Raw genomic sequence first — 13778 nt, 5'->3', positions numbered from 1 at the left:
TTTGACAGTAGGCATCAGTAGCATGCACCAGATAGTGCCGAAGCCCGCTTGCCTCCAGGAAGGTCACATGCAAAAGTGTCCTCGAGTCTACTTCGTTGTCATTGGCAGAGATTGTAGGAACTATGAAACCATTGAACAGAATGAACACGCGAAAGCTAATGATATTGAATATGAAGGAAAATGATTATAGAAGATATTGCTAGAATGATTCAAGAGAAAGGTGTACTTCATCTAGTTCTGCATGAATGAATTGGATATACCTAGTGCACAAAGAGTGCATCCAACGGACAGAATATTTCCCATGACAACTTCTAGTATCTATTCAACGGTATCCATGGCGTTGCTTGAAGGCAAGAAAAGCGAACAGCTGATGATAGCTTCTTCGAAGGTATGATCGGATATCTATGCTTCATAATCAGTATGACTTGACTTGCAAAGCAGTAAAGTGTATGACAGGATATGGTGATTAAGTATATCATCAGAGTCTAATTAATTACAGTCGACATAGTGTTATTCTGAAAATTATCTGATTTGGTTTTTTCCTCATGTAAACTTGTGAAGGGGGTGAAGGGCAGGAAGCGACGGGACGACAACGATCATTGAAGAATTGTTGCAGTCTCATCGATAAGTGCGGCAACTGGGCAGAATGCAAGGATAGACTTACCGTACGAAGGAATAATGCCTCGACCAGTTACAATTCGGCTTCTGGTCGAGACATTTTTTTCGTCGAAAATGGCGTGGGATTGAGGAAGGAAGTTCTGTTCTCATGCGTGGAAGTTTTAGCCTTCTCATAGCATCCAGTTGCACGGGCCAGGATTCACGTGCCATGAACTCCGCAAGATCGATTGCCCGTGGAGCTCCATTCAACAATAAGCGAGCAGGTCTAGACGAAGCCAGGCCTACGTCATCCTTCGCCCAGCCCGCCACCACCATACAGGTATCTTAGGTTGATGTGATGCCTGTACGACATGAAGAGCTATCGAACAAGTTTTGTGATACGGTGGTGGTCACAAGCGCATACTACAGTAGTACCCGCCTACGTAGCTTTTGTCTAGATATATCTCTGTGTCGCAGCCCTATGTATATTCCTCTTTTCTAAGATCCTTGCGTGTACAATTTCTTTGCGCCGAAGTGAACAATTACCTCAACCTACTTCTCATCCTGATACATCGTTCACTCTGATCCCAAGACATCCTGTAACACGTAGCTCTAGTAGCCTTTTTCAAGGATTCCAAGGACTCTCACGGCTGAATATTGCGACTACGACCACTTTCAGACTACGTGATTGCGCATTCGCACTATCTGACATTGCAGCCTTATTTGCACAAGTCATATACGTGACGCTTTGCAGCCATAGCACGGCGCAAGATGTCTTCGTATATCTCCTACTTCACTCCAGCATCATGGAAGCAAGCACAAAAGAACAAGTCGGATCTTGAAGCGACAAACCCTACAGATCCTGTACTGAATGACGAGGATGAGCGCTTTCTGGAGCGCATAACAAGCGCGGAGGGTCCTGCGCCGCCCTTGCCTGAGCGACCTCGACCTATCGCAATTGCCGATAATGGTGAAGAGAAAGTCGCGGATAGTGAAGAAACGAAAGAAGTCGAAGATAGCGCAGGCCAGCTGATTGTGCCAACGGAGGACGAAACAGTTGCGACAAGCGAGGCATCGCAAGTCCCATCCGAGGAAGGTGCCAAAGCCCCTGGCGGCAACGAGCATACTCTCAAGGAGGAAAGTGCTTCTGCCGATACTGAAAAGACAACCGATGAGAGCGGGATTGGTAAATCCAACGAGGCAGACAGCGAAGCAACCTCTGACGGCAAAGAAGACAAAATGACAAAATCTTGGGCATCTTACCTTCCTTCCATGCCGGCACTCACAAAGAAGAAGAGTAATGAGCAGACTCCCATCGATGATAAGAAGGATGAGACAGATGCTCCCGACCCGCCCATTGAGGCGCCAGTGTGCGCATCACCCCCCAAGGCAAAGAAAGTTAAGAAGGATGTTTTCCCGACCCAAGAAGAAGCTGAGGCTGCTACCGAGGCATTGATTAGTCAACCAATTGAACGACAGGCTGACAGTGGCCGACAAACCGAGGATGTCTCTACTACACGCAAATGGAGCTCCTATATTCCAAACATATCCTCAACCTTATCACGTTCGACTCCACAGGAGCAAGCTTCGGCATCACTCGCTTCGGTCGCTTCCGCTGTGAAGAAAGGCAAGGAAGCTGAAGCCAAGGAGAACTCTCAGACCGACGATGAAAAAGAGGTTTCAGTGCTCCTCGATCGCCTGAATCTTTCTGCCATCAACAACCGCGTCTTCTCTTTCAGTGGGGAGTCCCAGAAGGTCTATCAGTCTTTCACCGTTGTCTTAAAGGACATCATTGCTGGTGGCCCAACCGCTTACGAGGATCTTGAGAAACTAATTGAAGAGAACAAGGAGCAATTGGAGAAGATGTTTGGTAACATGCCTCCTTTCGTGCAGACTCTGGTCAAGTCCTTGCCTGCAAAGATGACCAGCACACTTGGTCCCGAGGTCCTTGCTGCCATGAGCGAGAAGCCGGGCAACGATATGCAAGCAAAAATGGCAGCCGCTTCCTCGTCCTCTGATGCCGCTGCTAGCTTGAATGTACCCTCGAGCAGTGGCAACAAAAAGCAGAAACGAAAAATCTCTTCCGCACGCTCATTGGTCTCTGAGAAAGGCGCGGTCGCGACTATGCTACGCAATATCCTCAATTTCCTGAAGCTCAGATTTCCAGCTTTCGTGACTGGTACCAACGTACTCATGAGCCTGGCTGTGTTCATCCTGCTGTTCGTCTTCTGGTACTGTCACAAGCGTGGCAAGGAAGTACGCCTGTTGAAGGAGAAAGAAGCAAGCAGTGCCAGCGCTGATATCAGTGAGGTTGATGAAGAGTCCGATTTGGACGCAAGCACTATTCTGAACGAGAAAGATGCGGCTTCCGACAGCTCCAGCGAAAAAGAGCCGCTGGTTGAAGAAGAGAAGGGAGTGGACAAGGAGGATGAAGCCCACCTGCATGGCACTGATAAGACTGCGGCAGCTGACGATGCCAAAGAGTCTGTGGTCCCTGGTTCGGAAGAATCGAAGAGACCAGTGAACCAACCAGAGGCAGCGCCCATCAAGGCTGAGGAGAAGGAATGATTGTCGATCCGATGGATACACGACAGAGCTACCATTGCTACACGAAGGTTAATGAAGAGACGAATGCTATGCGCCTGGGAAACCTATGTTTCTGCCGAATGAATTAATTGCTGCTTTTGATCTATACCCGTACACAGTTGCTGTATTCACTCTTGATTATGTTTAGCCGAGATACTCGACCATTCAGTTCCACTTCTGTGAGGCCAGATACACATGATCAGACTTGGCCACAATCACGAAGCTGTCGATGTTCCAGGAAAGCTAGATCTCGTGATCGTAGGAAGTCTCATAACGCTCGGTCACAAATGGGGAAGCTGAGGCTGGTCAAAATTCTCCTCAGAAAGGCAGTGGCCTAACCGCCGACGCAGCAGTATTCCCATCAGGACTTACAGTACAGCATGCAAGTGGGAACCTGGAACGCAAATGGAAAGAAGCAAAAGTCCAGGTGGCAGCCTGGCTCTCATGGTCCAATGAACTGAACAGGCTGCAGCTCGACAGCAAGCAGCAGACGAACCGCATTACAGCCGAGACTCTAGCTCACAGCTTGAGCATGTACGAACGACACCTATGCTTGACGTGTCTACAATATCAACACGAATGATAATCCACTAGATTTTCTCGTGCTCGCGTTCGTGGTTTTTGTTTTCGCGAGGCCTTGGGTGAATGATATTGCATTTCGTATTGGACATGCATTTTTACACAACAATCTGTCACAAATGACAAGCAGGCACAAAGATTATGATTTGGCCCATGAACGGTGTCATGCTGTTGTCATCCATGGATGTTCTGTGGCAGAGTTAAGCTAGACGTGCTTGCCTAAGGTACCTTGGTTATCGCTTGACACTAACTTATGGCCACTTCATATGGAAGGCTTGTTCCACTGCATGTAGCTGAGAGATGCGGCTGACAACGACCACCTACCCTACGTTTGCCTGACTTCAGCCAGACCATGTGCTCCGGCAGGCACTGCGTGAATATCTGAGCAGTCTAGACAGCTACTATCCACTTGTGCAAGACTGATCTGACCATGCTCAAGGTCTAAGACAGTATAAGCGGACCGTAGGACACTGAAGCCAAGGTTGTATAGCTTCGAAATACTGCCTTCAGCCGGACGAATCGCTGCCCAGCAAAGGGGTTGTCCATCCCAAGTGGTGTTCTGAAGGGCACTGCCATTATAATAGACAGGTACAATGAGATCGCGGTACGGCACGTTTATGTTGATTGCCCTGCCGAGAGAGATGGTGATGGTGATGTTTTCGCCAGCTTCTGTCTCGCAAGGAATGAAACCACTAGTAGTATTGAGACCAGGGAGAAATATAGCGATTGTATTGTAGATGTCTGTGGGCAGAGTCCACCAAGCTGAAGCTATGTCGAGTCCGACAGGGAAAGTATGGTTGCTCAAGCCTGTCGGATCCCTGTCGACGAAGATGGCAAATCTGCTGTTATTGTTCGCCACTACTGAGATATTTGTGATGGCTAAGGCGTGTCTGGACTTTGTATTGACAACCGTCGCGTTGGCGAGTTGAAGAGGTGTAGGCAGTGAGTCCAAGGTGATCATATCACCCTTGTACCTGGAAATATCTCGGCGCCATAAAGAATCGAGCCTGTGTTACTCGCTATAGCACGTCAGTGATCAATCAGGTTGGTAACGGAATTTTCACGCTGACCTGCATCACCAAGGACAATGCTGACGATTTCCGAATCAATCGCCCCAGCTCTTTTCAACTGACCCAAGAAATTGGCGGATGGTTCATATGGCGATTCGAAGCCGTTGTACGAATGACCAAGGCCAAGTTCACTGTGTCCGTATCCAGTCCTGTTTCTACCACTCGTGTCAAGTGCGAATTGCATACCAGATATCGATAAGGGTAGGAGATGAATGACGTCTGATATCATGTTGCCCGAAGAGATACTAATGTGGAACTCGGTCAACTCTTCCGTCGCAGCAGTCGTTGAAGTGCTTGCGTTATAAGTACCGTCTGCAATGGAAACATCGTCTGGACAAAACGCGCCGCTGTACGGGTCACATGGATCGTAGTAACTTTCTTGTGTGATAAGGGCGCCAAACTGGGAATTGAGAAGAGCTGTAACTACTTGTGGAGGTGTCCCTATACTGACTGTATGAAGTCGGAGGTTGGGTACGCTCGAAGCATGTGGGATTTACACACTGTTCGTGTAATAGTCTCCACCATCCTGAAATGGGTTAATGAAGAAGACTGGTGCCTCGATATATTTTGGCACATCGTTGCGTGGTGCGAGATCGTAAGAGGCAGCTTCAAAAACCAGACCGATGAAGACGAATACAGCAATGAGGTTTATGTGCGACTGCATATTGCTCAATATTTACTCAAGAATGAGAAAAGACCAGTAGTACTATCAGAGTAGAGTGCAATACCAGGATCAGGCATAACTTCAGTGAAGGAGTGTATGCCGTTATATCACTCTAGGTCGCTAATGAGGTACACAACAGACACACCCACGCCCAATGTACAGCTCATATTGAGGTACACAGCAGGCATACCCATACATGATGTACTTCTGATACAATATTACAACGCCACGCTGGTGGACCATTGGGAGAGGCTCACAGTTGTGGTAGACGATGGAGGCTTCCTCATGCATGCGGCACAGCTGGCTAGATGACGGCCTGATCACAACCTTGACCTTCAGCTCGGTTTAGGTATACACATGCATATGGGGGCCAAGATTACAGCATAGTGAACGCTTCGATACTAAATCAAGACTTGCGTAGCATGGGTCCACAGAGACGGCGCCACCTGGCGTGAAGGTGCAACTTCCTAGAGCAAATTCATACAGAGCTGAGGTATGTAGAAACAGGTTATAGAGGGCGACGATGCGCGCGACTCACACACAGACAAAACGACGTGCATGGTCACGACTTTTGTCCCCATATTCAGATTAAAGGTAATGTAAGCTTGACGACCCCAGATGGCGCGACCCCAGGCGGCGCATAGTGCAATACATCCTCCTCACACGAAACTCCAGAATACCTGGTTGAGATATACTATGTCCATAATTGTAAAGCAGCTCAAATCATGTACCAGAGTAGAATTGCCAATAGTTCGTCGAGTAATACATAATACACCGGTCGCGCCGCCTGGGGGGTCGCGCCATCTGGGGGCCGTCAAGCTTAGTGGACGAAATGGTGTGCACAGGTACCGGTTAGTCTTCAATTGTCGTGTCTGTGAGTGCTGCCTCTCCACAATAGTTGTTACCTGAACCTGCGAGTCGAATCATGCAAAGCAGATCGTTGGTATAGTGCTGTGATGACCATGTGTATAATCTACGAGACACCATGAGCCCGGTATTTGATGTCGTTTTCGATTCATCGTTACAAGCGGCCAACATGGTTCGCAGATTTGCCCGAATCGCCGGCGGTTGATAACTACCGTCGCCGTCGGGCTTTGTCCACGCTCGTCCTTTCTTAACGTTCATCATTCTTGGCCATGTAGACCGTCGGCTTAGCCGTATCTTGCTGATGTTTGTGAACTGCACAGTGTACGATTTGTGTTATCGCTCTGCATGCAGTATATCTTGTTGAGCGTATCGTCAATCCTCCATCGATAAGAGTGTCGATATAGACAAATAAGTACCGTCTCTTTGTAGTGAAGTGTAGGCTGTAAGTCTTTTACTCAGAGGTCCTGTTCTCTTCTTTTCTCGCCATCCCAAGGTATATGATAATGTCGGACATTGATTCTAAGTTCGTGCCATTGAGTATATCTCCTGAAGTGCATGAGGGCGAGCTCAGCGATGTAGCCGTCCGTATTGATCCGGAACTTGAACGTCGCACCCTCAGAAAGTTTGACAAGTATCTGATTCCAGCGTTGGCTGTCATATTGCTTGTTGCATACTTGGATCGATCGAATCTTGGTATGTCTCGACGATAATGTTCGACGAACAGCATGTTAACAACAGCAGGAAATGCTAAGGTGTTTGGTTTTGAAAAGGGAATTGGCCTCACAGGCAACCAGTTCAACGTCATCTCAACTTGCTTCTATCCGACTTATGTTGTTCTGGAGACACCATGGACGATGGCTGTCAAGCGATTCGGGGCGAAGCACGTACTCGGTGTTGCAATGATTACCTGGAGTATCACGACCCTTTGCAACGGTTTCATACAGAACTACTCACAAGCCATCGCTCTTCGTGTCCTGCTTGGTACCTTTGAGGCCGGCCTCGTTCCTTGTATTGTGTTCATCATATCCACCGTCTGGGCGAGAGAAGATCAAGCCTTGAGGAATGCCGTCATTTACGGTTGCAACTGTCTATCTGGGGCTTTTGGTGGTCTGATTGCTTATGGCATCGAGAGCATGGGCACTCGCCACGGGCTAGAGGCCTGGAGGTGGTTGTTCATCATCGAAGGTGCTGCTTCGGTTGGACTGTGTGCCATAGCCTGGTTTTTCTTACCCAATACTGCTGAGGACGCCTGGTTCCTGTCTGAAGAGGAGAAAGCACTGATGCGCGCCCGAAAGCAGCGAGATATTGTGAACAGAGGCACAGACGAGTCACCCATGAAGTACACTAAGATGGCGCTGACAGACGTATGCGTCTATGCAGCCGCCATATGTTTGTTCTGCTCCTCTATCGCCATCTTCGGATTTGGAACGTTTCTGCCGACCATCATCAAAGGACTCGGGTATGTTACACGCCCGAATACACACTAGGGACTTAGTGCTAAGTTGATACAGGTACACATCGTTGCAAGCAAATTACCTGACTGTACCGGTGTACCTCTTTGCTACATGCACGCTTGTTGCAGCTACGTTCATATCAGATCGCCTCAGAAAGCGTGTACTGGTGCTTTCTGTGCTCCCACTTCCAGTCATCATCGGTTACATCATCGTCTGTGGTACCGCAAACCACGCCGTTGGATATTTCGCCATGTTCCTCTGTGGTGGCGGTATTTACGCCTTCAACTGTCTTCTTCTAACATGGGTATCCAACAATCTTGCTCCAGACTACAAACGCAGTGTCGGTGTACCCGTGTTCATATGTCTGGGTAACATCAGCGGGATTGTTGCCTCTAACATCTATCCATCCACGGATTCACCAAGGTATATTACTGGCAATGCAGTCAGTGCCGGCATGGAGTCGCTAGCACTTGGCTGCATTCTTGCTATGTGGATGATTCTTAGGAACAGGAATCTCGAAAAGGAGAAGATGAGGATGGACGGAGCGGAAACAAACGGCAAAGAGGGAGACAAAGCGCTCGACTTTGTGTATAACTTATAATATGGTATTGTTATTTGCTTCATGTTTAAATCGAATATAGAGAGAGATAGAAAGATCTATTAGATGAATAGAGTCCATCTCAAAACCGACTGTGAAAATCGTTTCATCACTGCTTCATCACTCTATCCCACTTGAGATGTTGTCCATCAATTACTGCCTATGTCACTGGCAGGTCGCAACCCATGCCAGGTAAAGTTCAAGGCAAGGTCACAAGTATGCCTCAGGCATCGAGTCGGACCTCAGATAAGACTTATCTTAGCTCCCGACGCTAGGCCGATACTTCCGCCGAAACTCGGCCAAGTCGACATTTATACACAAATAATCACGGATCCTATTGTGTATTGTAGATGAGGACTAGGTATGTATATCCGTCCTGCGCTTAGATATATGTATACGATCAAGCCTGGTGTCTCCCATGTTCGCCATCGGTCATTGTACTTGTCTCAGTATCGGTCTCAACATCGGTCGGAACCACAACACCTACCACGGTAGAACGAGCCATTTATTAACTCTGTGGTGACGATGTTCTCTACAGCAATGATCGGGCCTGCCATTGCACTGGCGATTGTGAGTGCTCTGACAGTGTCAATGGGCCATTCCTCGTTTGTCACGCCAGCCCAGGTTGCAGTACTTAGTCCAGTATACAACTCACTACTGCCCAATATCACTATCTTCGGCACTGGAGGAACAATTGCAGGATCGGCCATTTCGAACACTGAAACCACAGACTACAAGCCTGGAGCAATTGGTGTCCAGGCCTTAGTTGATGCTGTTCCTGCGATCGCGGAAGTGGCAAACATCAACGCCGTACAAGTTGCCAATGTCCGCTCTACCGAGCTAACATCGCCCATACTCTTGAAACTTTCGAAGTCGATCGATGGAGTGCTGAAGTCAAACGAATGCCAAGGAGTCGTTGTAACTCATGGCACTGATACCCTCGAGGAAACGGCTTTCTTCCTGTCTCTCACCTTACGAACGGAAAAGCCTGTAGTTCTGGTTGGAGCTATGCGTCCAGCCACCGCGCTTTCGGCCGACGGGCCCATGAACCTACTTCAGGCAGTAAGCTTGGCAGCATCTAAGGATGCTGGAAGTCGAGGCCCAATGGTCGTGCTCAATGACCGTATCTCAAGTGCTTACTATACGACAAAGACAAGTGCCAATGCTCTAGATACATTCAAGTCTGTTGAACAGGGATATCTTGGTTACTTTGAGAGCCTCGCCCCTAAATTCTTCTACACGCCTGCAACTCCGATTGGTAAACCATACTTCGCGATCGAGAATGCTACAGACCTTCCTCCAGTTGATATCGTGTACGGTCACCAAGGAATGAACCCCAACGTGACTACCGCACTTGTCCAGGCTGGTGCGAAAGGTATTGTGCTTGCCTCTATGGGAAATGGAGGATGGACAGAGCCTGGCACAGAAGCTGTGAAGAAGGTCATCGAGGAAGGTGCTGTTGTGGTCCTCTCGCACAGAAGCCAAGATGGTGCAGTGTCCAAAGCTTCACATATTAGTATCAGCAGTGGTCTTCTCAACCCCCAGAGAAGCAGAATCATGTTACAACTAGCACTGAACGCAAACCACTCGATGGAAGATATAAGATCAATCTTCGAATATTGAGGAGCTCCACTTTCCGAACAGTGAGACGCAGGGCGTGAAGCAGGCTATCTCTGTTCGGACGTCAGATGGCGGACGATCTAAACGACTTGGTCGGACTGGATAATACTGGCACCTTCCTTGCCTCGGTAAATCGAGATTCTTCCAGCAAGTCAGATAATGCTGTCATGTTCTTCCCAAGGAAACACACTCTTCACCTACGACATGGTGTGAGCCGAGGAAGCCTCTTGGCTTTACTAGAGCGCGCTCAAGACAGATGTGAAGTTTCAAGACAGCGTCTATGGCAGTAGTGGGAAGTTTAGTGCTGAGTATGCACTTATACAACAACTTATCTACTCATGGATACGGAGTGATTTCCACAATGAGGTTACAATATGTAAAGTACCTTGATGTCGCTTACGAAGGACTATGACGTAGTACAAAACGAACACATTCTAGCCAGAAAAATATAACGACGATATTGTATAACAAGTTCATCAAACAATTCAGAAATTCAATATTAACAATTTCTCTCATACACATCTTTTCATGGTAGAACACGGAAGCGCACAAGGATACTTCGTCGTCTCCATGGAGCAAGCGCGCCGAAGGTTTGGTGGCCTCGAGTGTCGCAGTTCCTTATCTCTACCAATGATAGCCTTGCGATATGCTTGCCAAAATCGATCATGTTTATCTCCAGTATAGAGATACTAAAGGTCATGCTCATATTCTTGATGTTATTTCTTTGACTACAGCAAAATCATGGAAACGCCAACTTTTGCTCAACTCAGCGTACTTGAGGCCTGGGAGGCGTGTGATAAGACCGATGCACTCTTCGTCCTTGTATGCAGTGTCTTCTGTTGGCCTATCATTCCTGCTGTAGGACTTGGCTACAGCGGTTACTCGACGCGGCGTAGTGGTCTTGCTTCTTTCTACCCAGCACTGCTATCCATCTCTGTCTGCACAATACAATGGTGGCTATGGGGATACTCTCTGGCATATGGTGAGGGGAATGAGTTCATTGGTGACCTCAAACATTTCGCCCACAGGGACGTACTGGCAACGCCAATAGGAACAATACCCGAGATCTTATTTAGCGAGTTCCAATTGATCTTTGAGGCTACCGTGTGTGCAATTGCTGTCGGCGGTGCATGTGAGAGAGGTAGACTTTTACCTTTAGTACCCTTCATCGTCGTAAGTAGGGGATCTCATTCCACGGAAGCTACCTCTAATACAGTCTATAGCTATGGTCTACATTTGTGTACTGCCCATTGGCGCATATGGTTTGGGCAGATAATGGCTTCCTCGCAGAATTTGGAGTCTTGGACTTTGCCGGAGGCACTCCTGTGCATATCAACAGCGGTGCGACTGCAACAGCTTTGAGTCTGTATCTGTCGTATCCTCTCTTCAGATCCAAGAAGTCCAGCACCCGTTCACCATCTCATCTGGCCCTGCATCGGCCCCATAATACTATGTGCCAGCTTCTTGCACTGGTCATCATATGGGGCTCATGGCTAGCCTTCGACGCGGGCACTACTCTCAGCTTCAACTTCAAGTCCGTCATGGCATTCAGCGTGACAAATATGTGTGCGGCGGCAGGTGCAACGACATGGGCGGCGATAACGTACATGGAAACAGGCAAATGGTCACTAGATTCGACGTTCCTAGGGGCTATCGCCGGCCTGGTCATGATCACTCCCGCGGCAGGCTTCATCGATCTGACGACAAGTTTCTTCTTCGGTGTGATTGGTGCCCTAGTATCGCGACAAGCATTGCGCATCAAGTTCACGAAAGCAGCACAGCGCTGGAAGTGGGTCGATAACGGCGACACCTTTGCTACTCATTGCATCGGAGGCTTCCTAGGCACTATCATGACTGGGTTATTTGCGAAGAAAGAAGTTGCTGCTTTCGATGGAGGGACGGAGATTATCGGAGGAGTCTTCTTCGATGGCCATGTGAGACAGCTAGGTATACAAGTGGTGGAGGCTCTGATTGGCTTCAGCTGGTCGTTTTGTGTGTCGTACCTTATAATTGCTGCGATTGACTGTATACCCGGCCTCGAGGTCTTGGCAGAAGATAATCACATTATGGATGGTATGGATGCAGCTCAGATGGATGAATCGCTTTATGAAGCCCAGTGGAAAGGCGAGGAAGACTATCGACCATATGATACTCATGTGCGTCTTGAATGAGACCCAGGATGTGGCAGCGGGAAATTTCGAGTTAATCATGATGGCGACCCTGTCCAAAACGATGTTTCCTGGATTTCGAGATACTATTACCTCACATAATTACTTAGCTTTACAATGAATGACAAGGAAAGAAGTCGCTGCAGTATCGAGCACGTATGGACAACATCATCCATTTCGTTGTTTGCCTTTCATTCCTCTTTGCTGCCATCTTTCATGCAACGCAAATCACTCTATTGTCGGACACCCAAATCCCACCCACGTCCATTTGCAAGACCAGCACCCACAAGGTATCATGCCACCACAGCATGCAGCACCTCCAGCATTGTGACATTGATGTTCCATGATGATATCATAACTGTACCAATCAACCAAGTCAGCATCACTCCCCCAAGCCCCAAAAAAAAATGGTATCGCCGATGACCTACCAGTTCTTAGGATTACAATAATGCACCGGAAGTGGACCGCTAACAGCATTATCATCCCAATCATAGGAAAGCGAGAACCCCTCGATGCATTTCGCGGATGCTTTACCGTCGCCACTACTATCGCAGGTCTCGACCCCGTTGTCTATGCTTGTGATGGATACGCCGGTCGAGAGGCCGCTGTTGCCGTTTGCGGTGACATCGAGGCAGCCTATGGCCATTGGTAGCAGGGAAAGGAGGATGCTGAGGGATATGATGCGGTTCGTGAGAGTGGAGGAGGTGGAGTGCATTGTGATTCTTCGGGTTGTCTGGAGGCTGAGCGAGTGTAGTGGTTAAGGAGAGTAGATGTGAGCCTTGGTGGTTTGATAGAGCGAATGCTTGTATAGCGTCCAGGCGATCATGGTTCTTATATCATATAGCTCTATGATAGACAGACCTGGTCGATAATTCCTTTGAGCCTTCGCGTAGGTTAGCCATACTCGTCTCTTCACTGCCAAGGTGTGAGTCTACATCGTCTCATCTCATCATCTGATCTGTCGGACGTCACTCAACAACACCACAAATGTTCATTCCACATGGGCATGATGTATGAATGCTGCTCTCCCTCCATCCAGAAAAGATCCGCTTCAACGCGATGAAGGTTATACATCTGTATCGTCCGGGGAAGTGAGATTGCTCTCCGCATATCGCGCAACGGTGGGACATACGTTCGATCGAGAAACGTCCGGCATGCATGATGATAGCCTCTCTCAGTGATCTTCATGAATGATCTGGTTGATGAGTGCATGACATAGAGATCGATGGTAAAGACTTGGAGCGGCAAGGCATGAAATATACTGAAGTTTGTAACCTGACGCGGTGACGCATATGAGGCTTACGTGAAGACACCCTTGTGTTGACGATGGAGGTGAGAATCGGGTAGGAGCCTGAAGAGCGTATGTTTGTTCTCGATCTGATCTCGAGTGACGCCGGGTTGACGTTCAACGTAGCAGACGCGCCTCTGGGAGTCTGTCTCAGCTGTCCAGCGCTCGGGTCATGGGGGATGAAATCGACGCCCGTGTGACAGCAAAGGACTGATTGGTCGCATACCAGGGACCGACCTGATGTTCAAAGCCAGCTCGTGTATTGTGTCGACGATCTTTGTGTATAT

The 13778-nt window shown here is 48.4% G+C and overlaps 4 protein-coding genes across 5 annotated transcripts; 3 read left to right on the top strand and 1 right to left on the bottom strand.

The window, feature by feature from the left end:
- Positions 1–1368: 1368 nt before the first annotated feature.
- AAFC00_006059 (uncharacterized protein) lies at positions 1369–3165 on the top strand (the record flags this gene model as incomplete). The annotated part of the gene is made up of 1 exon (XM_069345949.1): positions 1369–3165. The coding sequence occupies one exon, from the start codon at positions 1369–1371 to the stop codon at positions 3163–3165; it is 1797 nt and encodes a 598-aa protein (XP_069198154.1).
- A 1626-nt stretch (positions 3166–4791) lies between these two features.
- AAFC00_006058 (uncharacterized protein) lies at positions 4792–5496 on the bottom strand (the record flags this gene model as incomplete). Its single annotated transcript, XM_069345947.1, has 2 exons — positions 4792–5282; positions 5334–5496. 2 exons carry the CDS (start codon positions 5494–5496, stop codon positions 4792–4794), a joined length of 654 nt encoding a protein of 217 aa, XP_069198153.1.
- Positions 5497–6860: 1364 nt separating this feature from the next.
- On the top strand, positions 6861–8418 carry AAFC00_006057 (uncharacterized protein; the record flags this gene model as incomplete). 2 transcript variants are annotated; one of them, XM_069347825.1, is made up of 3 exons in its annotated part: positions 6861–7056; positions 7105–7822; positions 7875–8418. In XM_069347825.1, 3 exons carry the CDS (start codon positions 6861–6863, stop codon positions 8416–8418), a joined length of 1458 nt encoding a protein of 485 aa, XP_069198152.1. The 2 variants fall into 2 exon arrangements, with proteins under 2 accessions (XP_069198152.1, XP_069198151.1); XM_069345946.1 differs by having other exon boundaries at positions 6867–7056.
- A 2358-nt stretch (positions 8419–10776) lies between these two features.
- Positions 10777–12206, top strand: AAFC00_006056 (uncharacterized protein; the record flags this gene model as incomplete). The annotated part of the gene is made up of 2 exons (XM_069345945.1): positions 10777–11208; positions 11259–12206. 2 exons carry the CDS (start codon positions 10777–10779, stop codon positions 12204–12206), a joined length of 1380 nt encoding a protein of 459 aa, XP_069198150.1.
- Positions 12207–13778: the final 1572 nt, after the last annotated feature.

The sequence above is a fragment of the Neodothiora populina genome (assembly GCF_041146345.1).
Source record: "Neodothiora populina strain CPC 39397 chromosome Unknown canker_contig_6, whole genome shotgun sequence".
In the NCBI taxonomy this organism is placed as follows: Eukaryota; Fungi; Ascomycota; class Dothideomycetes; order Dothideales; family Dothioraceae; genus Neodothiora; species Neodothiora populina.
The sequence above is the reverse complement of the archived record's forward strand: the minus strand, read 5'-3'. Positions and strand labels throughout refer to the sequence as shown.